General features: G+C 41.3%; 1 protein-coding gene across 1 annotated transcript in view; it reads right to left on the bottom strand.

Annotated features, from left to right (window-relative positions):
* Positions 1 to 2251: 2251 nt before the first annotated feature.
* LOC126335612 (glutathione S-transferase 1-1-like) overlaps positions 2252 to 24624 on the bottom strand; it is a 46042-nt gene continuing 23669 nt past the window's right edge. The window contains exons 2-6 of the mRNA XM_049999065.1: positions 11077 to 11225; positions 10650 to 10708; positions 5934 to 6072; positions 3066 to 3227; positions 2252 to 2488 (exon numbers count right to left, since the gene is read on the bottom strand). Coding sequence (XP_049855022.1) covers positions 2339 to 2488; positions 3066 to 3227; positions 5934 to 6072; positions 10650 to 10708; positions 11077 to 11217 — 651 coding nt within the window. The 5' untranslated portion in view covers positions 11218 to 11225 and the 3' untranslated portion in view covers positions 2252 to 2338. The remainder of the gene's footprint in view (positions 2489 to 3065; positions 3228 to 5933; positions 6073 to 10649; positions 10709 to 11076; positions 11226 to 24624) is intronic.

The raw sequence follows: 24624 nt of genomic DNA, 5'->3' as shown, positions 1-24624 counted from the left end.
TTTCGTATCCTCGGCCGACGTAATACTTTGTTAATGTGGAAGAATAAGGAAGAGGTTTGTACTTGTAGTTTTCTAAGATCTCACAAAATTTTGGATAGTTTTGTTCAACCAAGGGAATGTCAGCAAGGAGAAGAGCTGACAAAGTTCTTCACACAATGACGAGTATGACTGGCGGGATTCCTCGAGCAGCATTTGCTGTATTGTTTTTCTGTGTGAATTCAGACGAAATAGGGGAGGAACATACTTATTTGCCATTTTCCATGAAATAAAATAGCTTGCGCAATTACTTCTTGAAACAGTGAAAATATTACTAATTTGACCATTTACTTACTAAAATATGCTCTATCAGTGAGAAATGGTCACACATTCATATACAGGGTGTCCCAGCTATCTTGTCCACCCAAAATATCTCTGGAACAATAATAGCTATTGGAAAACGACTTTCACCGGTATCATTGTAGGGCTGGGGCCCTTGAATGTACATATTTGGAAACATTCTAAAACGAAAGCATATGTGTTTTTTAACATAAACTTATATTTTTTAAATGGACCTCCTATATTTTTTCTTCAGCAATCCATAGCATGACAAAGCACATACACAACGGCGTTGATGCATCGCAATATTCCCATTACATCCCGAGATGTTGAGACGCGAAGATGACGCTTGAAGCACCCGACATGCGCTGCTAGCGCACGTCCTGAGGCTCAGGCGTGAACACCATGCTGCCCGTAATCGCGATGTGATTGACATGCGTAATCACACTTCCATACTTATCAAGAGGTCCGAAACGAATAATACGGTCTGCTGCCATCCTGTATTAACGTCGTACGTTCCAGCAGGTATTTATCCCATAGGCTAGGGGTGATGCGGTACTGTAACATATCTGTGTACCGCAACGTTAGTCACAAAGTTAACTTCGCTTATCGTTAATCCGTTAAAACTTTACGTTACTGTAGATCTAGCGTAAGTGACAATTAATCATTCACTCGTAATAGTAAAATTCATGTTGATGGTTTTAGTGAAACGAGCAAGTGAACTAAAAGTTTTACCGTTGTTTAGGTAGAAATGTTTTGATTTAGGAAGTTCAGGTAGAACATAGAAGATGAATGTAAACATGTTTAAACAATTAGTTTTTTTATCACATAATTATCAATGTTATGTTTATCTAATGCGTTAAATGGCAAACTGTTGCAAACAAATGTTTCTTAACATCACTGGGTAAAGTGGCCCTTTGTAGAAACTTCCACTGTGATACCAGCACTACATACTAAACATCGGTGGAGCCAGGCCCTGCGCGACAGGCACAATGGGTCATATAACGCATTAGAGAAACCTTATTTTTGGTGTGCAGGATAAATAAGACAACCTGACGGGTGTACACCGATCGGTACTGGTTCATATTGTGTACGTAGATAAGTAAAACGTGCAAGAGTTGATGGCATCAGACCGTATTATTCGTTTCGGACCTCTTGATAAGTATGGAGGTGTGATTACACATGTCAATCACATCGCGATTACGGGCAGCATGGGGTTCGCGTCTGAGCCTCAGGACGTGCGCTAGCAGCGCATGTCGGGTGTTCCAAGTGTCAACTTCGAGTCTCAATATCTTGGGATGTAATGGGAATATTGCGATGCAATCAACGCCATTGTGTATGTGCTTTGTCATGCTATGGATTTCTGAAGAAAAAATATAGGAGGGCCATTTAAAAAAAAACACAAGATTGTGTAAAAAAACACATATGCTTTCGTTTTAGAATGTTTCCAAAAATGTACATTCATGGGCCCCAGCCGTACATAGATACCGGTGAAAGTCGTTTTCCAATAGCTGTTATTGTTCCAGAAATATTTTGGATGGACAAGATAGCTGGGACACCCTGTATATGACTTAACAGATCACAGTAATTGACTTAATTTTGTCATAACAAGCATTTGTACGTATATAAAGAACATGTCAGTCGAAAAATACGTGATCTATCATAAAAATGCTAGTCCTGACAATAACGCATTTCTTTAATGGTGAAAATTAATTCAACCTTTGCACCTTTAGGATTCGAATCAGACACCTACGTGTGAAATGCATCTACAGGCGGGTGCCATTTCAATATTACCTTCACAGAATACCTACGGAAACGTCGAATTTATTGCTACAGAATTTCGCTAGCTCATTATACTTTTAGTTTTTGAGATTCTCTTTCCACGTCTGTAGATGCCACAAAAGATTTGGAAAATACGTCATACCAGTATTTTCGCTTAACGAAAAAGCCAGGAGATTTATTTGAGCAGTACATAATCGACATCATAAATAAACAGTATATATACAAATCTTTGTTCCATAATTTACTTCATTGACTGTAGTCTTTGCTCGAGAGCTTCGCGTACTCCTTTCCGATGTTCCAAAATCTGTGGATAGCGATCTTCAAAACGTGACAGCCACTGCCTGATGTTAGCGTGTTTCAGATGGTCAACTCCAGCGGCCTTTGGAGTTATCTGGAAAGAATCAAGCATAAAAGTCAAGCGCCAATTAAATAATTAATTAACGGTCGACATTAACAGCCAGTACAACGAATTGGGATGAAGTAACTTTCGGTTAAGTAGACTAATTTCACTCAATATTTTGGTAAATCTCAATATTTTATGAACAATATTCGTATGCTATGTTGTATGTGTAAACCAAAGAGTGTTATAAATAGTTTTTGAAGTTTCCGAGCAAAAGTCATACAATAATGTTTAAAAGAACACGTCGCCATTTCACTGTATTGTTGTTTGTTAAATTACGACCCAGGTTTTGACCTTTTATGCTATTTCCACATGATTGAGTTTATGTCATTAACATATGTTGTAGGTCATCAAGCTCAAAATTGGCCATAAAGTAAGAAAAATATTGGCTCCCCACGAAATGCCGTATGGAAATCATCGTCTTGTAAAGACATCGGTAACTAATAGTGGGGGCACCCGATATTAAAAGGTTTACTTTGGTGTATAGCAAAGATGAACACATGTCCTTGAGTCGTAATGTGTATCCATCTACGTATGAGTTTCCAACATGAAATTTGTGTAGTTTTACCTCAACAGCGGCTAGAGAAGTAGCTACAGCGTAGTCCGCAAGGGTGATATTCTCCCCAGCCAACCACTGTTTATTCTCCAGCATTCGTGACAGGCTCTCGAAACTGTCGTTCACTTTTTCGACATCGCTGGGGTCGAACGATTTGCCAAAAAGTTGCGGGTGCTGTTCAAAAAAGCATAACATCAGCACAGAGATCACTGATTATTAGCAGTCACTATAACCCAAATAAACGCACTTGTACATAAACGTGAAGAACAGGTAAAAACCATAAAGAAAGCAGAAAACATAGTAATCACTGCAATCCAGTTAAACGTATTTCTAAGTAAACATGAAGAACAGGTAAAAAGTCACAAGGAAACCTGGAAATCAGAGCGAATTTTTTTTCCAACGGGAAAAGGAACATTACAGCCGTAACATCCAGAAGATCTCTTAAACCTCTATCCGAACACTGGTTGACACAAATTGTTCTACTCCACCGCTCTCTGTTTCCAATTAGTCTCTCATTTTTTCATATGACACTGCTTCTACTTTTAAAAAAGTGACTGGCTGCAGTTTTCTGTTTTTATATTGAATGAACAGTCACGGGTTCTTAAATATCCATAATGGGTAAGCTTAATCTTTTAACTAGAAAAGTACTGTGTATATGGATCATATCCTTTCCATGCTGTTACTAGCAGACCGTTGAACGCTATTCTCTTTAACTCCCTGCTCACAGTCATTATGCTAATTGCAATGCTAGTAGCACTTCGGAACTCACTAGTCATTCCTTCCGCTGATTTCTTACACCCGGACTCTGCAATGCTCGGCGGTCCCTGTCCGTTAGTATACACGAGGTTGCCTGGCCTTGGTTCAACCGTGGTTGTTACTGCGTCCTTCCCCTCCACAGTCACATCAGCAACAGTCGACTTGGACTGCTTTATAACGTCTTGAATACCTCTGATGGATTTGTTACTCAGGTAGAGCCCACTTTAGAATTTTCCCAGTCCTCCCAACCGATCTATTCTTCTTGTTACTGCTACTGACAGCACAATAATCCCATTCTCCGTCTATACTGGCATATCCGCCTCTTGTGACATCTAGTGGACAATTCCGCATTAAATAGGGTCTTCGGATATTTTTGACCAGATAGTGATATGGCGATACCACTAGCAACTTTGTGCAGTTGTGCTGAAATGCTATTATTTTACACATTTTGTACACTTCATACCAATTTGATGGTGGTGTTGCAGTCTTCACGGGTGTCAGTTGTTTTCCTTGATTTTATTTATATCCTGACAGATGGTGAGGTTAAACTAAATAGGGAACATACACGACACGGATGTGTAAGCCCACGGTATTGGTGGTAAATTGAGAAAACCGTCACGGAACACATGTGCTACAAAACGCCACTGCTTCCTGTGAATGTACCCCGACATCAATATGGCATATGATCACCATGCACACGTACACAGGCCGCACAACGGGTTGGCATACTCTGGATCAGGTGGTCGAGCAGCTTCTGCGGTAAAGCCTCCCATTCTGGTACCAGTGCCTGTGAGCTAAAGTGTCCTAGGGGTTTGAAGACGTGCAGCGATACGTCGACCGTGAGCATCTCAGACGTTCTCGATGGGATTTAGGTCTGGAGAACAGGCAGGCCACTCCATTCGCCTGATGTCTTCTGTTGCAAGGTACTCTTCTACGATGGCAGTTTGGTGGGGCCGTGCGTTATCATCCATCAGGAGGAAGGTGTGACCCACTGCACCCCTGAAAAGACGGACATACTGGTGCAACATGGCGTCCCGATACACCTGACCTGTTACAGTTCCTCTGTCAAAGACATGCAGGGGTGTACATGCACCAATCATGATCCTAATACACACCATCAAGCCACGACCCCCATACATGTCCCTTTCAAGGACATTAAGGGTTTGGTATCTGGTTCCTGGTTCACGCCAGATGAAAACCCGGCAAGAATCACTTTTCAGACTATACCTGGACTCGGACCACTGTTCCAATGACCATGTACTGTGTTCTTGACACCAGGCTTTACGGGCTCTCCTGTGACCAAGGATCAGTGGAATGCACCTTGCAGGTCTCCGGGCGAATAAACCATGTCTGTTCAGTCGTCTGTAGACTGTGTGTCTGGAGACAACTATTCCAGTGGCTGCGGTAAGGTCCCGAGCAAGGCTACCTGCAGTACTCCGTGGCCGTCTGCGGGCACTGATGGGGAGATATCGGTCTTCTTGTGGTGTTGTACACAGCGGACGTCCCGTACTGTAGCGCCTGGACAAGTTTCCTGTCTGGTGGAATCGTTGCCATAATTGTGAGATCATACTTAGTGGCACACCGAGGGGCCGTGCTACGACCTGCTGTGTTTGACCAGCCTCCAGTCGCCCTTGTATGCTACCCCTCATAACATCAACATGTGTTCATTGAGCCATTTTCAACACACAGTCACCATTTGCACGTCTGGAAACGTCTGCTCACTTACTCGCTACACCGTACTCAAACTTGCACCAACACGCCTCTGCGTATGTGGACTGCTGCCGGCGCCACCTTGTGACGACCGCAGGTCAAATGCACCTCATGGTCATACCCTGAGGTGATTTAAACCCTCAAACCGTCCACCAGAGCGTTGTTTAACCATGTATCAGCATTATCTTTAATTTATGACCATGAGTGTAGATAATGAGGGAAATGTGTCTAGTGCGGATTTGAGAGTTTTGCAGTAAATCGAGGAAATCAAAGAAAGTGAGTGCAGATATTAATGAAAGTAACTTGCGAAATGAGACAATCAGTAGATCCAAACAAACAGATCGGCCTTAAATGACGCTGTATAAACTGACAGGACATGTAAACTTACATGGAACCAAGTAATATTGTACTTACGAAAATGTTCGCCAATCTGCCGAACAGGTCTTGATCAAAGAAGAGCCTTTGGTCGACGAGAACCCGCTTGTTCACATCTTTCGGGTACAGAGAGTCGTCTTTTGCATACTTTGAGATGAGGTACATTGATATGGCGCGGCTGTTACGGAAAGAGATGACGCATTATCAACGTATCATGTCAAATCAATTACATCTTAGAAACTAACTTGTTACTTCTTTTGTATGGTCATGTATATTTGTGAATGTTTCATTCCCTTCAATTCGGGTTATTGTATCATTCCAAAAACTACTGCTGCAATTTACTACATCGGTTATTATGACAGGTGGTCCTAATTAAACTGATGACGTTCCAAGTGCTGCAGTGTTATTTGTATACATCGCAGGAAGATGAAAATCGTAGCATGTTCATTATTCGGTGCGGTCGCGGAGTATGCTGTACAAATAGTTCCACATTCTGCCACCAAGTGAAAATATGACGCCGTAAGCAGTCAGAATGTGGTGTAGGTGCAGAAAATGGGAAGGAACGATGAAACACATGATAACGTTGATTCTGGCACGGTCATTATGATATGGTAACAAGTTATGTGTTCAGTATGGTCTCGAGACTCAGCAACGTGATGCATCCTAACATTGAGCTGGTCGACAGTTGCTCGCGGGGTGTCAAGTGTAATTAGAGCGATGTGTCATTGTATGCCATCCTTCAGACCAGGAAGAATCCAAATACATCCCCGATAGATACCATCTTTCAGATATCCCCACAACCAGAAGTCACATGGTTTCAGGTAGCGGCAACTGGAAGGTCATAGGCGTTGAAATTGCCTAGAGATGATACGGTTGCTAAGGAAGGTTTCTCGAATTAAATGTTTCACATGTCAAGATACATGTTGTGTCGCCTCAACATGCATGAAAGTAGTGGTGTGGACACAGCTACGTTCTTGTAAAGCTGGAATCACGTGTTGCACAACGACGACTTTATAACGTGCAGGTGTCACTGTACACTTATCAGGACCGCGAGGTGTCATCTGCTCGAAGGAGAACGGACCGAGAATGGAGGAGCTTGTGAAACCACAATAGACAGGTGAATGCAGTGGATGTTTCTGCACAACGTGTGGCCGGGTAGAACCCCATATGCGACGGTTCTGTGCAGTGTAGAGTATATTGTGCTTCGTCCTCCAAAGAATATTCATCCGCCATCAATTTCCAAGAGTGCCAAAACACGAAGGACGAGGCCATGACGTTGTAGCCTATGCTGGAGCTTGGTTTATTGCACATTCTGATTGTTGTAGGGATATCAGTATAAAAAACGCCGTAAAAACTTTTCAAACTGTTGACCAGGGATTAAACAATTCCCGTGACACAGCGTGAGCACTGGCTGCAGAATTTGAGGCGTGTTTTGCAGTGTCGGTTATAGCTAAAGCAACTTCATTCACAACTGCCGCGGGAACTGACCACCTCCTTCTCCCTACTGCACCACAAAATTCACCTGTTTTCTAGACTTTATTGGTCATATTCCTCAACTCATGGCATGACACCTCATCGCATCTGTATCTGTCGGCGATATTCCCAGAATGCAGCGCCGCCTTTGTTACTGTTCTGATAAAACAGTTTTACCAAGAATGCAGAGCCTTTCTTCTCAATAACCAATGTATTTCATACGGGAAACTTGAACCTTACAGTCACTTCACACACACACAAAAGGACGAGCAGTCGCCAAGCGGCAAATAGAATAGTCGTCAGAACAGGAAACGTTTCACATTCGGAATGCTTACAGCGACCTATTTTCACATGCTGGCAGAAAGTGGAACTATTATTTGTTTCAGCGCACTTCGCGAGTGCACCGATTAATGAAAATACCTGCGTTGTATCCAGGCCGGACTGCATAACTTCGACACAATCAGTTACAATCACCTGGTGGTAAGCGGGTTATCATGCATACACACACACACACATACACACACACACATACATACATACATTAATCCTTGTCCCATAGATCATTAATACGACATGTCGTAACGATGTGGAACGTGTCACTTGAACATAAGTTTTCTTCACACAAAATAATTAATTTTTAATTTTTTTGTTTTTATTTTTATTTTCCTTTATTTTTTTTTTTTACAGGTACTACTTCATATCTAAGAATTCATCTATTGAGTAGAAGGAGTTGTCATTCAGAAATGCTTTTAATTTGCTTTTAAATGTTGATTGGTTGCCTGCCAAACTTTTAATACTATTTGGCAAATGACCGAAGACTTTTGTGGCAGCATAATTCACCCCTTTCTGTGCCAAAGTGAGATTTAATCCAGAATAGTGAAGATCATCCTTTTCTTCTAGTGTTGTAGCTATGCACTTCTCTGTAATTTTTGGATTGAGATGCGTTATTAATAACAAATTTCATAAGTGAATATATGTATTGCAAAGGTACTGTGAATATTCCGAGTTCCTTAGATAAATGTCTGCAAGGTGATCTTGAGTGGACTCTACCTATTATTCTGATCACACGCTTTTGTGCAATGAATACTTTCTCTCTTAATGACGAATTGCTCCAAAATATGATGCCATATGAAAGCAGTGAGTGAAAATAGGCAGAGTAGGCTAATTTACTGATATGTTTATCACCAATATTTGCAATAACTTTAATAGCATAAGCAGAGCTAGAGACGTGGTGAACCAAAACGATGGTTCGATAATTTTGAAACTGTACATAAATGATGCAGTAAATCATGGCATTATCGGTAATATTGGTAGCATTAGCAGGGAAAGAAACATAGATGAATGTTTGAAAGAGAAACTACCTGCTGAATACTCCTCTTTGTTTTTTCTTTGTCAGCTTTGTACATAATTAGAACACATTGTTCAGTGTTAGTCAACTGTGTATCGTATACCTTTACAAAATGTAACCTGCGACCGTAGCAGTCGCACGGTTCCGGACTGCGCGCCTAGAACCGCGAGACCACCGCGGCCGGCAGAAACATATTTTATACAAGCTTGACAAAGTAGTGAAGCGATGTTTTGATGCTATGTGCATTTTTGTTTTGCTTTTGTCATATTTTACCTTTTTTGTGAAGAAATTGCGTTTTCTAGCGCTAAGTGATAAACTTGTATTGTAGAAAAATGAGATGGTGCCCCGTCGTGCATAAACCGCAGTTTTGGTCTTTCCAATAAAATTATGTTCTCAAATAAAGCTGGTAATTCACCGCGCATAAATCGGTGGCACACAGCATCTGCTTATCTGATTGCTAAGGCGGAGCATGCTCCTCTGAATCTGTCACCGACAATTCCTGACTATACACTGATAATTATGAAGCGATCCTGATCCCTCATTTCCATGAATGCTCTAAGATCTTTATCTTGTGAATCCAGCCTCGTCTGTAAATAAAATGCAGAGTATGTCCAGTGGATCCTCAACGAGCCCTATGTCAACAGGTATTGGTTTCCGGACATGTCATTATATGAACTTTTCTTCTAGTTTTGATCAATACTACCTCGTGCACGAATATGTGATCCTTTTTTCTGTGTGTCCCCTATTACCGCTTTCGGCTTCCCTTAATAACCATCCCCACGACACAAAAGTTGATATATTATTTACGTATCATGTTGTGTCACATCAGGTATGATATCAAATATGGGATGATATGATACATGAATAACAGGGACTATATTAACTTTTCTAATGTGGTGATGATTACTAACTAAAATCAATAATAATTTGTGAAGAACATACAGACAGCTACATTTCATTAATATCATAAGATACTTAATAGCTGTTCGCAATGCTTTCATATAATGAAAAATCTTCCCACATAAACTTGTTAAGTCACTCCAAAGCTGAGACAGTATGGCACGAAAAAGACTAAGTGGCGTTATTAATATCAGTGTCGTTTTGAGACATGGAATTTCGGAGGAGCTGCAAAAATAAGCAGATAAAAGCATTTTACAAATGATCACATGTGTGTGAATTCCTAAGGGACCAAACTGCGTAGGTAATCGGTCCCTAGACTTACACACTACTTAAACATAACTTATGATATTGAACAACACACACACCCATGCCTGAGGGAGGACTCGAACCTCCGTGGGAGGGGCCGTTTACCAGCTATAAAAATACGAAAGAAATTAATGCCACTCGGGCGTTTATTTTGTTGTTCGATGGCCATTGTTTACATGAGTGTGCCTTCTCCCTAAATTAGCTTCGATAAGAAAAATCTTATCTCTAGCTTTATATGAGGCACACTCGTTATGTCACTGGAACAAGTGAGGAGCAGGAAAAATGTTATTAATGACATCGTTCACGAACTAGGCTCATCTTATGGTCTCTAAATATTTTCAATAACTTTACTAGTTCGATGATATTGGTAAAAGTTCAGCCAGATTTAAAAAGGAATAGAAAAGAATCTGACTGTATCTGAAAGATCGTTTTTTTATCAAGCAAAAACCTTTGGTACCATTAAGGTACATCACTTTTTCAGCAACGCACACATAGGTGCTTAAAACAAACATGTTCGTAGCCCTCATCCCTCAATACTTGTATAGGTAGAGATTACCAGTACGAACATATTTCGTTGAATGTATACTTTGGCGCGTCTAAACTTGAAAGACCGATTTTAGCTGAGGCATCTGTTTTATTTTTTTCTAAGTGAAAAAATATCTATCGTATAATATTCATCTCTAAAGTAGTCAACAGTGAGAGGATAATCAGTGGCGATTAACACCTACCTTTCATTAATCCATAACCCGTTGTCATCCACTACTGGAACTGTGTGTTGTGGGTTTTTCTGAAACAAGTGCAAATTCAGCTGACAATGTCGTACAAAACTCTGGTTTTTAATGAGCAATGCCCTAAAGCGTAACCGATTTAAGAGATGGAGAGTAAAATTAGTATCCCATTAACTAAAACTAAATTTCTACCAACAACTCTTTTACAAACATTTAACTGAGTAGAAAGAATTATTATTATTATTACATAATTTTATTTTTAAGACAACGAACGTGGTTTTCCGTTATGTCATTTTTCATGCTTTATTTCATTATTTTAATGGTTACATTCAGAATTATAGCATAAAACGTAAGTTCTTTTACAACGAATACCTTGTGAAATTTGTCTTTGTAGGTGATTTTTTTTCAAAACTGCGTTCTAGCTTACCTTCAACCACTCAGGCGTCCTCAGATCAACCCTAGGGACGACGTTAACAATTTTCAGGTCGACTCCAACAAGACCAGCCACTATACGTACCAAGCGGCACGGGACGCTCAGGTTGCTGTTGTAGAGAGTCAACGGTGGCATGGTTGTTTCTGAAAAATAACACCCATTTGAAGTCGATCATAGTGTGGTAGACCTGAATAGGAGGAGGAAAGAACAGATTAGCTGAGCATCTTGTAGAAAGTGTAAAGGGGTGGGGGGTGGGGGGTGGAACAAGCACACAACGCAAATACCTGTGGTCACTGGAGTCCGAGGGGCATATTTTTTAGCTTTGTCAGGCTATAGACAGTCAAACTTGAAAGAAATTAGAACAGATCCGGACCATAATACATGTGACAGTTACCAGAAAAATACAAATTTCTTTCATCAGAACATTAGATGGGCTTCTTGTATGTCTATAAGGTGTGGAGACTTCTGGCGTGATAGATATTGTGTGCCTCTATGTAACTACGGAGATAGAGAATTTAAATATAATCTTTTGTAGACTAGCATCATTTTCGTATAAACATGGCAAAAAAAGGAGTTGAAACATATGTAACAGTTGGAAACAAAGTAAAAGATATTCAAACAAATAGTTTTTGTGTGCATCAGAACGTAGATACATGTGCTTGTGAGTTATCACAGCAGAGGACTACTCTTGTAGTTGTAACAGTCTACAAATCCCCAACTAGGAAGCTTTCAGCTATTTATGAGAAATCTAAAAGAATTATTGAGCTTCTGTCAGACAAGAAGAAACAGTTATAATTGGATATCTTAAAGACAGAAAGTGGAAAATTAACTGCAACCATTATTTGGGTATTTCAGTTCAATTTCAGTAGTTAATTTTACAGCTCGTGTGCAGCAAGGTAGTGGGATCCTGACAAAATTTTTATAGATAGTGTTTAGGCTGAAACCATTAATGTGTAACCTATGGTTAATGGGTTATCTGATATTGATACACAATTAATGAAAATAAGCAATATAACATCTTGCAGCTCTGAGGCAGGATCATAAGGCGCGTGTTAAGACATCGGAAATAACTTCCATGGTAGAGAGTAAAAACTGTATGGAATGACATAAATTCGGAAACATCCAACAAAAGTAGGAAAGTGAGGACTCAGAAAAAAGATCGCATAGTCCAATCCGTATCTAATGTTAGTCTTCACTGTCAGATTGTGAGACGTACACTCGTACTAGCACCTGAGTGCGATTATCGGGATTCACAATAGGCAAGCGTATCGTCTCGTGATAAGTGCGCGTTCTTATCGCTAGAGACATGCTCTCAGTTGTGCAATCTCCATATCGAAAACAAATTTTAACGAGTTTGGGAGATTAGTTACTGTGTCATTTGTAATAACTCTGTAGCAATCTCTTTGAACATCGCACAAGTTTGGCAATATTAGGGATACTTTTACTTTACATGAAATCAGATAGTTCATAATTGTATTAATCATAAATAACATTAATTTAGTTCTATATAGGCATGAGACTCGAAAATTCTTTCACCCGGGAATAATAGTTTTTTATACTGCCCCATGATTTGGTCTTATCTTGTGGAAAACTAGGGAAAATCCGTAAGCAGAGCGTTCAACTTCATGTGACATTTCGTTTTTCCACTCACATTGTTCATCTTCTCCTATATTGTTTGAATTGTTGGTGAATAACTCAACCAGCCACAAATGTTTCTAAAAAGCTTTATTTCAGTGTCATAACCGGTTTCGGGCTGTCATGCCCATTTTCAGCATGGCAGACGGAGAGCAGTTTTGCAGTGAAATAAAGCATTTTAAAAGTATTTGTGGCTGGTTGCGTTGTTAACAAACAGTTCTTTAGCGCCAAGGAAGTCATGACGTCCTGAATGGATAACATAACATTTTATTTTAATGTCTGTAGAATTTCATCTTTCACAGGTTGATAGCTCCTCTCGACCTTTTTCTGTGTTTGCTATTTAAAATTTCGTTTTTTTATTTTTTTATTTTTTTTCTCCTCGCTATGTTTTGATACGTATGTGTCATCTTCACTTGTTCAAATGTATCCCTGTAAAGTACAATACAAAGTTTTTGATCATTTATCGATCGTAGGGCTAAAGATTATGACATGTGCATTTTGATTTTTTTGTTTTGCCTGCTGAACTGAGAATTACATTCCTAGTGAAAATGCGTTTTTATAGATCGTTTTTTCTCCTTTTTTGTCGTATTGACAGCATGTCATCTGCAAGGTAATCAGAAAGAAAATAAGTGCATTTTATGTACTTTTTCGTGGGTAGTGGCTATGTGCGTTACTGAACCCTCATTTTTCGTGCTGTTTATCTCTGGTGGGTATCTCTTTCTACTTCTATTATGCGCACTGCTTTCGCACTGTTTTTTGTAAATTCACTCTCACCTTTACTTCATATTTACTTTCCACAAAACGTGATTTGAGCAGATACTTCTGTCTCCATACTCATTGAAAGATGCTGTATTGTTGTCGTTCGTTGCTTTTTCGTAGTGTGCCATACGTTGAGAGTGACGCTAATTCCGAATGTTTTGTGAAAACTATTGCGGTGTCTCTGCTGGCTGGAGAACTTACGCGATGTGATGTGATGTGTCGTGACGTCATATGTGTATGTAGAGGGGGGGGGGGGGGGTTGTGTGTATGGGTGCGTGGGTGTATTTCTAAACTGAGAGAGAGAGACGGATGGAGAGTGAACGAGCGAGAGAGAGAGAGAGACTGTAGAAAACGACCTCATTAGCTTCTGAGTGAAGGACGTGATTTAATAGTGTTTAGTATGTCAAAGATCAACATCGTGGTCAGCAAGGAAAATCGTTCTTGCAGGAAGTCAATTTGATAAGATGGATTCTGATGTAGGTGGTTAGTAACAAGAGATGTCTACATGGCTGTTGATGAGACTTCGTGTTAATCATGCAATGAAAGATGTAATATCTTGATTCAACATAGGACTTTTGGGATGGTTATTGACAATCGTTATTCACCATATGTGACTACAGAATTACTTGAAGCATTACAGCAAGTGTTAAAAATATGTAAAAGAGATATCCTAAAACAGAAGCAACATTTTAGTTGCTTATGATTTTGAAGGAACTTAGGGACCTGGTTAGACCAACATAATACCTAATGCTTCATAAGGATTAGGGATTTATTCACGTGGAAAAGCACTAAGCAGCCCAGATGGTGAGGAAAATTAGGATTATCCAGTGGTGTCGCGACAGGCGTGAATGGAGGGACGAATGGAGACGTGTCGTCTTCAGCGATGAGAGTCGCTTCTGCCTTGGTGCCAATGATGGTCGTATGCGTGTTTGGCGCCGTGCAGGTGAGCGCCACAATCAGGACTGCATACGACCGAGGCACACAGGGCCAACACCCGGCATCATGGTGTGGGGAGCGATCTCCTACACTGGCCGTACACCTCTGGTGATCGTCGAGGGGACACTGAATAGTGCACGGTACATCCAAACCGTCATCGAACCCATCGTTCTACCATTCCTTGCTGTTCCAACAGGACAATGCACGTCCGCATGTATCCCGTGCCACCCAACGTGCTCTAGAAGGTGTAAGTCAACTACCCTGGCCAGCAAGATCTCCGGATCTGTCCCCCATGTCCATGTTTGGGACTGGATGAAGCGTCGTCTCACGCGGTCTGCACGTCCCGCACGAACGCTGGTCCAACTGAGGCGCCAGGTGGAAATGGCATGGCAAGCCGTTCCACAGGACTACATCCAGCATCTCTACGATCGTCTCCATGGGAGAATAGCAGCCTGCATTGCTGCGAAAGATGGATATACACTGTACTAGTGCCGACATTGTGCATGCTCTGTTGCCTGTGTCTATGTGCCTGTGGTTCTGTCAGTGTGATCATGTGATGTATCTGACCCCAGTCAATAAAGTTTCCCCTTCCTGGGACAATGAATTCACGGTGTTCTTATTTCAATTTCCAGGAGTGTAGATATGCTGGATACGACGTTACAGTTAAGCGTCAATGATAACAGAGTTCTAATAAGCTTTCACGGATCGGTATAGATGGGATTCATCAGGTCTAGCACAATGACCCCTGCAGTTGGGAAGCACATGCAGGATCCGAGATCGACGGCTAAAGGCATCCATTCACAGCCCGACTGGTCTGCTGACCCGTCCAACTTGAGTGAACACCGGTGACTGTGTGCCGGACCCTAGCTGCTTGCACTGCGTAGTTTAGTCTGGTAGGTAGCTGCCTGAACAAGCAGAGGTCTGCCATTCCAACCGACGGACATGGACGACGGACACGAGATGAAACCTTCGTCCACTCAGAGGCGAACAGGTCGGAGCTGACCCACTTGGCGAACGGGTCGGCGGACCAGTCCGCCTGTGTGTGGCAGCCTTAACCTTGTGGTGCATGAATTTCACTGCAGTGGACAACTTTTAATGGTCATTTCTCTGACGGTTTCGATCAGTCATGAGGCTACAAATGCATGAAGAACACAACACCAGTAGGGAGTGCTCACTTCAGTGAACTGTATGCATTTGCAGCCTCAGGACTGACTGAAAATGCCAAAGAAACCACCATTAACAGCTGTCCACTGTACTGGACGCTATGCGCCACAGGGTTAAGTAATTACCAAATTCCAGGGGCAAACGCTAACGTGACCTACTTCCATAGCTAACTTTGTTTGTGAAGAGCTACAAAATTGTTTCCATGTGTAAAGTAATTTGAATGCTGGTACAGAAATAACACTCAGAGATGAAGAGGTAGATACGGGAGAGTAAGTCGTGGTATGCTGTAGCAATCAACTCAGAAAGACGGAAAAGTTTTGCCTAGAGTGTATGTAACAATTTAACATGGGCTAAACCCTCTATTAAGAATCCTAATGACAAGCTGCTTATTATCTTCATTATCTAGTTGAAAGGCAAACTTACTAAGATCTCCAAGGTTTTGCGTTAGAACGGGGTCTCGATAAAGTATTTTATGCGTTTCCCTTGACAGATTTAATGTATTATCCATTCGCCTTCCTCGATGGTCATTTCACGAATTAGTTCCTTTTTATAACTTGCCTTGGCAATTTTTGAGGATGTTACCATATGAGCGCTACTTGAGCATAACCCCATAACCATCCAGCAATGACACTCTTCTGTAGCCAACAGGGTCATCAGCCAAAAGTTTAAAAGTATCACTGACTTCGCTTTGTCTTGAGAATATTATGGCCCTGTTATGCTTCCTTGGGGCCCACTCGATGTTAATCTGTCCAGACAAAATATTAGTCGTCCCATTAAAAGAGTCTCACAGGTTTGGAGTGTTTTATATGGTGTAGAACTGCTACCAGACGGTCACGTGACCCTGAATGTTTCGCGTAAATGGTACCCGTGGTCTACGGGTTTAGCCGGCACGGTAGCTCAGCGTGTTCGGTCAGAGGGTTAGCAGCCCTCTGTAATAAAAAAACTGAGCTAATCGATCAACAACGAACGGATGTCTTACAACGTCCGCCCCGAGCAGATGCAACGAACAAAAGCGAAAAAAATGAGACTAAAAAGAAACACAAAAAAACGGGTAGCGTCTTTGATTCATAATCAAAACGTCTTCAGTCCCGGGTTCGTTCCTCGCCACTGCCTGAATTTTGATAAATAGTCAGCATTGGCTGCCGAAGACTTCCGGCATAAGAAGTCAGCCTCATTCTGCCAACGGCCTTGCCAAAGAGGGCGGAGGAGCGGATAGAGGTTCAGGGCACTCTCTTGTCCTAGGGGTGGGAAACTGCCCCTGAAGGCGGAAGAATCAGCAATGATCAACGACATGAGGATGCAGAAGGCAATGGAAACCACTGCATTAAAGACACGTAACGTGTATCCACAGGACTTGTGGACTGTAGTTGAAGAAGTGTCATGATGATCTCTCCATTGGCAAAAGATTCCGGAATAGTCCCCCATTTGGATCTCCGGGAGGGGACTGCCAAGGGGGAGGTTACCATGAGAAAAAGATTGAATAATCAACGAAAGGATAATGTTCTACGAGTCGGGGCGTCGAACGTCAGAAGCTTGAACGTGGTAGGGAAACTAGAAAATCTGAAAAGGGAAATGCAAAGGCTCAAGCTAGATATAGTAGGGGTCAGTGAGGTGAAGTGGAAGGAAGACAAGGATTTCTGGTCAGATGAGTATCGGGTAATATCAATAGCAGCAGAAAATGGTATAACATGTGTAGGATTCGTTATGAATAGGAAGGTAGGGCAGAGGGTGTGTTACTGTGAACAGTTCAGTGACCGGGTTGTTCTAATCAGAATCGACAGCAGACCAACACCGACAACGATAGTTCAGGTATACATGCCGACGTCGCAAGCTCAAGATGAACAGGTAGAGAAAGTGTATGAGGATATTGAAAGGGTAATGCAGTATATAAAGGGGGAAGAAAATCTAATAGTCATGGGCGACTGGAATGCAGTTGTAGGGGAAGGAGTAGAAGAAAAGGTTACAGGAGAATATGGGCTTGGGACAAGGAATGAAAGAGGAGAAAGACTAATTGAGTTCTGTAACAAGTTTCAGCTAGTAATAGCGAATAGCCTGTTCAAGAATCACAAGAGGAGGAGGTATACTTGGAAAAGGCCGGGAGATACGGGAAGATTTCAATTACATTACATTATGGTCAGACAGAGATTCCGAAATCAAATACTGATTGTAAGGCGTACCCAGGAGCAGATATAGACTCTGATCACAATATAGTAGTGATGAAGAGTAGGCTAAAGTTCAAGACATTAGTCAGGAAGAATCAATACGCAAAGAAGTGGGATACGGAAGTTCTTAGGAATGACGATATACGTTTGAAGTTCTCTAACGCTATAGATACAGCAATAAGGAATAGCGCAGTAGGCAACACAGTTGAAGAGGAATGGACGTCTCTAAGAAGAGCCATCACAGAAGTTGGGAAGGAAAACATAGGTACCAAGAAGGCAGCTGCGAAGAAACCATGGGTAACAGAAGGAATACTTCAGTTGATTGATGAAAGGAGGAAGTACAAACATGTTCCGCGAAAATCAGGAATACAGAAATACAAGTCGCTGAGGAATGAAATAAATAGGAAGTGCAGGGAAGCTAAGACGAAATGGCTGCAGGAAAAATGTGAAGACATCGAAAAAGATATGATTGTCGGAAGGACAGACTCAGCATACAGGAAAGTCACAACAACCTTTGGTGACATTAAAAGCAACGGTGGTAACATTAAGAGTGCAACGGGAATTCCACTGTTAAATGCAGAGGAGAGAGCAGATAGGTGGAAAGAATACATTGAAAGCCTCTATGAGGGTGAAGATTTGTCTGATGTGATAGAAGAAGAAACAGGAGTCGATTTAGAAGAGATAGGGGATCCAGTATTAGAATCGGAATTTAAAAGAGCATTGGAGGACTTACGATCAAATAAGGCAGAAGGGATAGATAACATTCCATCAGAATTTCTAAAATCATTAGGGGAAGTGGCAACAAAACGACTATTCACGTTGGTGTGTAGAACATATGAGTCTGGCGACATACCATCTGACTTTCGGAAAAGCATCATACACACAATTACGAAGCCTACTAGAGCTGACAAGTGAGAGAATTATCGCACAATCAGCTTAACAGCTGATGCATCGAAGCTGCTTACAAAAATAATATACAGAAGAATGGAAAAGAAAATTGAGAATGCGCTAGGTGACGACCAGTTTGGCTTTAGGAAAAGTAAAGGCACGAGAGAGGCGATTCTGGCGTTACGGCTAATAATGGAAGCAAGGCTAAAGAAAAATCAAGACACGTTTATAAGATTTGTCGACCTGGAAAAAGCGTTCGACAATATAAAATGGTGCAAGCTCTTCAAGATTCTGAAAAAAGTAGAGGTAAGCTATAGGGAGAGACGGGCCATGTACAATATGTACAACAACCAAGAGGGAACAATAAGAGTGGACGATCAAGAACGAAGTGCTCGTATTAAGAAGGGAGTAAGACAAGGCTGTAGCCTTTCGCCCCTACTCTTCAATCTGTACATCGAGGAAGCAATGATGGAAATAAAAGAAAGGTTTAGGACTGGAATTAAAATACACGCTGAAAGGATATCATACGATTCGCTGATGACATTGCTATCCTGAGTGAAAGTGAAGAAGAATTAAATGATCTGCTGAAGGGAATGAACAGTCTAATGAGTACACAGTATGGTTTGAGAGTAAATCGGAGAAAGACGAAGGTAATGAGAAGTAGTGGAAATGACAACAGCGAGAAACTTAACATCAGGATTGATGGTCACGAAGTCAATGAAGTTAAGGAATTCTGCTACCTAGGCAGTAAAATAACCAATGACGGACGGAGCAAGGAGGACATCAAAAGCAGACTCGCTATGGTAAAAAAGGCATTTCTGGCCAGGAGAAGTCTACTTATATCAAATACCGGCCTTAACTTGAGGAAGAAATTTCTGAGGATGTACGTCTGGAGTACAGCATTGTATGAGAGTGAAACATTTACTGTGGGAAAACCGGAACAGAAGAGAATCGAAGTATTTGAGATGTGGTGCTATAGACGAATGTTGAAAATTCGGTGGACTGATAAGGTAAGGAATGAGGAGCTTCTACGCAGAATCGGAGAGGAAAGGAATATGTGGAAAACTCTGATAAGGAGAAGGGACAGGATGATAGGACATCTGCTAAGACATGAGGGAATGACTTCCATGGTACTAGAGGGACCGGTAGAGGGCAAAAACTGTAGAGATTAAGATTTAACATGGATCACGTGGAGACGTGACAGCACGACAGAAAGAAGCTATAGTGTTTGGGTATCTCCACCGCCACATTTCAGTAAAGTTATGCGATTAGTTTGTGTATCAGAGCTGCCTATCGAACGCGTTACAAGGAATGGTTTACCACTCACAGCTGCATAACACGGCGCAAAAGAGTGATCGTAAAAAGACGCAGAGTGGAGATGAATGGTACGGCTTGTCAGTGACAGTCGGTTTCAAACCCGACAGCAAATGCCACTGTTAGTGAATGCAGAACCATCTCAAGCAATAGTCGAAGTGAGTGCTGAAAAGGAAACTGCAAGCACAAGACAGTTGGATTCGAATTCATAGCAAAAGGCCAATGCATACAGAGTCATGTAAAGCAGCACGACAAAATGAGTCAAACAATGGAGAAACGTAATAAAAGCTTTCCGGGTTTCAAGCTGCGTCAAGTGTTTAACTGCCCACGAGCATTCGGCAGAGACCTCGTCGGCCATTGTAAAGTGGCTAACTAATTGACAATGACAGAGATCTTTCCTGAAAGCTCGTGGGCAGTTAACCACTTAATGCGGCTTGAAACCCGAGAATATTATATTAATGGATATCGCCGCAAGAGCTCACATTCGTACAATTGAGAAACTTGTGACTAGCTGACTCCACAGGCTAAGGGTGGTAGGTTGAATGCAAGGCGTCGAATGTAGCAAAAGTCAAATGAGGCGTTTAATTCTCATTGTGTGGAGGATGTAGGACAGAGGCGGTTCCGTGCTGTTCTGAGGGTGTTTCTTGCACTACATCTATATCTTACTCCGATAGCCACGTAATGGTACTGATAGAGGGTACTTCTGGTACAACTGATATCCCCTACCCTGTTCCATTCGCGAGTGTCGCGTGGGAAGAATTATTGGAAGCGAGATGAATGTGGGAGGAAGTAATACGTTATTCGACTCTTTCCAAAAAGTTCCCTCTCCAAATTTCAATAGCAGACTTCTCCGTGATGCAGGACTCTCTCTTGTAACGACTGTCAATGGAGTCTGTTGAGAATCGCGGCAATGCTCTGGCGCCGACTAAACGATCCCGTGACGAAACGCGACGCTCTTCGTCGGATCTTCTCTACCTCTTCTCATCGGTCCTACCGGACAAGGATCCCATGTTGTTGAATAATACTCAAGAATGTGTCGAGAAAGCGCTTTATAAGCCACTGCCTTCGTGCATGTGTTACGTCTCCTTAAGTTTGATTCTATGAATAATATCTGGCATCTGCTTTTCGTACTGTTTGTTTTATGTGGTCATTCCACTTAAGATCGCTCAGGATAAGTACTCCTAGATATTTTACGGTAGACAATGTTTCCGGCATTTTCTCATCGATAGTGTAATTATACAGTAGGTTTTTCTTTTCCTATTTGTGCGCATCACGATAAAATAAGAGAAATCAGGGCACGCACAGAAAAATTTTAGTGCTCGTTTTTCCCGCATGCTGTTCGAGAGTGAAACGGTAGAGAGACAGCTGGAAGGTTGTTCATTGAACCCTCTGCCAGGCATTTTATTGTGAATAACAGAGTGATCACGTAGATGTAGATGTAGACGTTGTTACATTTATTTACGTACAGGCTCAGCTGCCAGAGCCTGCACCATTCACCAGTCCACTGCAGGTCATTCTGCAAATCGATACTTTCTTCTGGCGTTGCTGCTTTGCCATAGAAAACCGCTTCATCCACGAAAAGCCTTACAGAGCATCCGTCGCTTTCTGCTAGATAATTTATATAACGCGCAACGGCTACGGTCGCAGGTTCGAATCCTGCCTCGGGCATGGGTGTGTGTGATGTCCTTAGGTTAGTTAGGTTTAAGTAGTTCTAAGTTCTAGGGGACTGATGACCTCAGCAGTTAAGTCTCATAGTGCTCAGAGCCATTTGAATCATTTTATTTATATAAGTTGTAGAGAATAACGGCCGTATCGCACTTCCTTGGGGTACTCCGGAAGTTACGGCAGTAAGAGACGGTAAAAAAAGGTGTCCTGAAGCCAAAGACACGGCATCAACTTGAGCTACAGAGCTATCGATCTTACGGAGGAACAGTGCTAATAGAATTTGGCAAGATCTCTGTATGCAGAAACCGTGTTGATTTTTTTAGAGGTGATTTTCGTCCTCCAAAAATGTTGTACTTCTTGAGCATAAAACATGTTACATAATTCTACAGTAGGTTGACGTCAATGATATAGATCTGTAATTGAACCGGTGAGACCAAGAAGGGAATGTTTCCACTTGAACTTATATTCGGAAAAAACTTCAAAGGAACCAAACTAAAAGTAGAATGAAGAAACTTACAAGTAAGTTACAAACTTAACCACAATAGCAATATTTTCTTATCTTTGTCTTAGCTCCGATATATTTTCAGAACTGGTGGAATCATTCCCTTCTTTGTCTCAACTGCGTAAAATAGTGATGTTTTCTCTGTTTATTACAGGACTTTTATTGCCTTAAAACGCAAAAAACCGATAAGTGACAGAGGCGTATTTAAATTTAAGAACGACAAATTCTTCATCTTTTAGTCGTTGCAGAGTTTCTGAGTCTTTAATCATTGGGGGAAAAAGAATTGGAAATTTGTGGTAAGGTCTTATAGGACCAAACTACTCGGGTCATCGGTTCCTAAGCCTATACACTACTTAATCTAACTTAAAGTAACTTACGCTATGAACAACACACACACCCGCGCCCTAGGGAGGACTGAACCCTCCTACGGGGGAGAGCCCCACGGACCGTGACAAGGCGCTCCAGACCTCGCGGCTACCCCGAGCGGCCTTAATCATTGTCATAATCTGTAGTCTGACTAGTGGTAGCTTTATGTCAGTGTGAAATACTGTTATAAGAGTATCTGTATATATCAGGCACATAATGTGTTATCTTGGCAGCATCTTATAGTTTCTTCTTTTTGACAGGAACGTTCCATTACACACTCTTGTAACACATATGTTCCTTTGTACAACTTGAAGACTTCTCTGTGTATACCAGCTATATACGTGTAAGCAGTAACATATCCCCTTTTTGCTGATATGAAAGTGATGTACTTATAAGACTTATCTGAAAGACTGTTTATTAGTAGCTCTGACGACAGTCTTTTTGAAAAATTGTGGCTACCAGTCTTTAAAGTTCAAAATGCATTCATTTACTGCTGTTTTAACGATGAATGGAGGTTGCTTTGTTTTAATACCGTTAATCATGCCGTCATATTGATCAGGGGCATGAATCACTTTCTTTATCACTCCAAGATTCGGACAAAATTTACAAAACTATGATCTCTAGCATGTCATTAAATCGCTTAACAATAGTAAGAAACACAAAAAACAACAATATGTGGTTCTGGTTTTGTCCAGCATACGAGATGCACAAGTAGCGAATAATATCGCTTCCGAAACATAGTGATGAGACTGCAGCAGGATTCACAGATCCATTGTCCCACATGGACTTTTGCTAATCGTTTACTTGACATTGTGAACATCCTAACTGAACTTTAAAGGTCTGCAATCCTGATTTAGATTAATTTTCTTTGTCATCACGGGAATTATAAGGTTGGGCTGATGCTCTAGAAATACTTTTCTTGTTGTTGATCCTGTCTCTCACGTGCTGCTCTTAGTGACCATGTTTGTTTTTCGTTATCAACTGCACAACTGCAGATCCAAACTGAAGAAATTACAAAAAGGTAGGAAATTGTGGAGACGGATCTGGATAAACTGAAGAAACCAGACGTTGTTGAGAGTTTCAGAGGTAGACTAGGTAACGATTGATTGAAACAAGTCACAATAATAGAGCGAAAGACGAATGGGTCACTTTGAGAGATGATATAATGGACTTAGTAGAGGATCACATAGGGAAAAAGAGAAGGCCTAGTTAATGTCTTTGGATATAAAAGGATATACTGAATTTAATTACTGAAAGGAAAAAAAACATAAAAATGCAGCAAATGAAGCAGGCAGCAGGGAATACCAGCGTCAAAAAATGATATGACAGGGCAAAATGGTTAAGCAGGACAAACGCAGGGCTGTAGAAGCATGCATAACAAGGGAGGCGGTAGATGGTCTTACACGAAAATTGAAGATACCTTTCGAGAAAAAGAGAAGGAGCTGTATGAATATCAGGAGTCCAGACGGCAGATCAGTGGTGAGCAAAGAAGGGAAAGCTGAAGGACGGAAGGGATCTGAAGGGGGTCTACGTAAGGGAAACAATCTTGAGAACAGTGTTGTAGAAAGAAAAGAGAAAGTAGGTGTATGCGAGATGGGAGATATGGTAGCGCGAGAAGAACTTTACAGAGATAAGAAAGATCTACGTGGAAAACAGTTCCTCGGAGTTATCGACGTTCCCTCAGAATACCTGAGATCATTATGAGAGCCAACCAGGATAAAATTATTCCACCTGGTGTGCATGATATATGAGACAGGTGGAATACCCTCAGACTTCAGGAAAAATGTAATAACTTCAGTTCTAAAGAACTCATGATTGTAGAATATTGACACGAATTATTTACAGAAGAATGGAAATACTGGTTGAGGCCGACCTTGGAGTAAATTAGTTTGGGTTCTGGAAAGATGCAGGAATACGAGCGGCAATATTGACCATACGCCTTATCTCAGAATATAGGTTAAGGTAAGACAAACTTACTTCTGCAGTATTTGTAAATTTAGAGAAAGCTTTTCACAGTGTGGTTTGAAACGTATTCTATGAAACTGTGAAGGTAACAAGGATAATGCACAGGAACCGAGAGGTTATTTACGGCTTGTGCACAAACCATAGTACAGTTATCAGAATCGAAGGATATTAAAGGTAAACCAATGT

Source organism: Schistocerca gregaria, chromosome 2 (assembly GCF_023897955.1).
Source record: "Schistocerca gregaria isolate iqSchGreg1 chromosome 2, iqSchGreg1.2, whole genome shotgun sequence".
Taxonomy (NCBI): Eukaryota; Metazoa; Arthropoda; class Insecta; order Orthoptera; family Acrididae; genus Schistocerca; species Schistocerca gregaria.
Note: the sequence above shows the minus strand (reverse complement) of the source record. Positions and strands in the feature narration are given on the sequence as shown.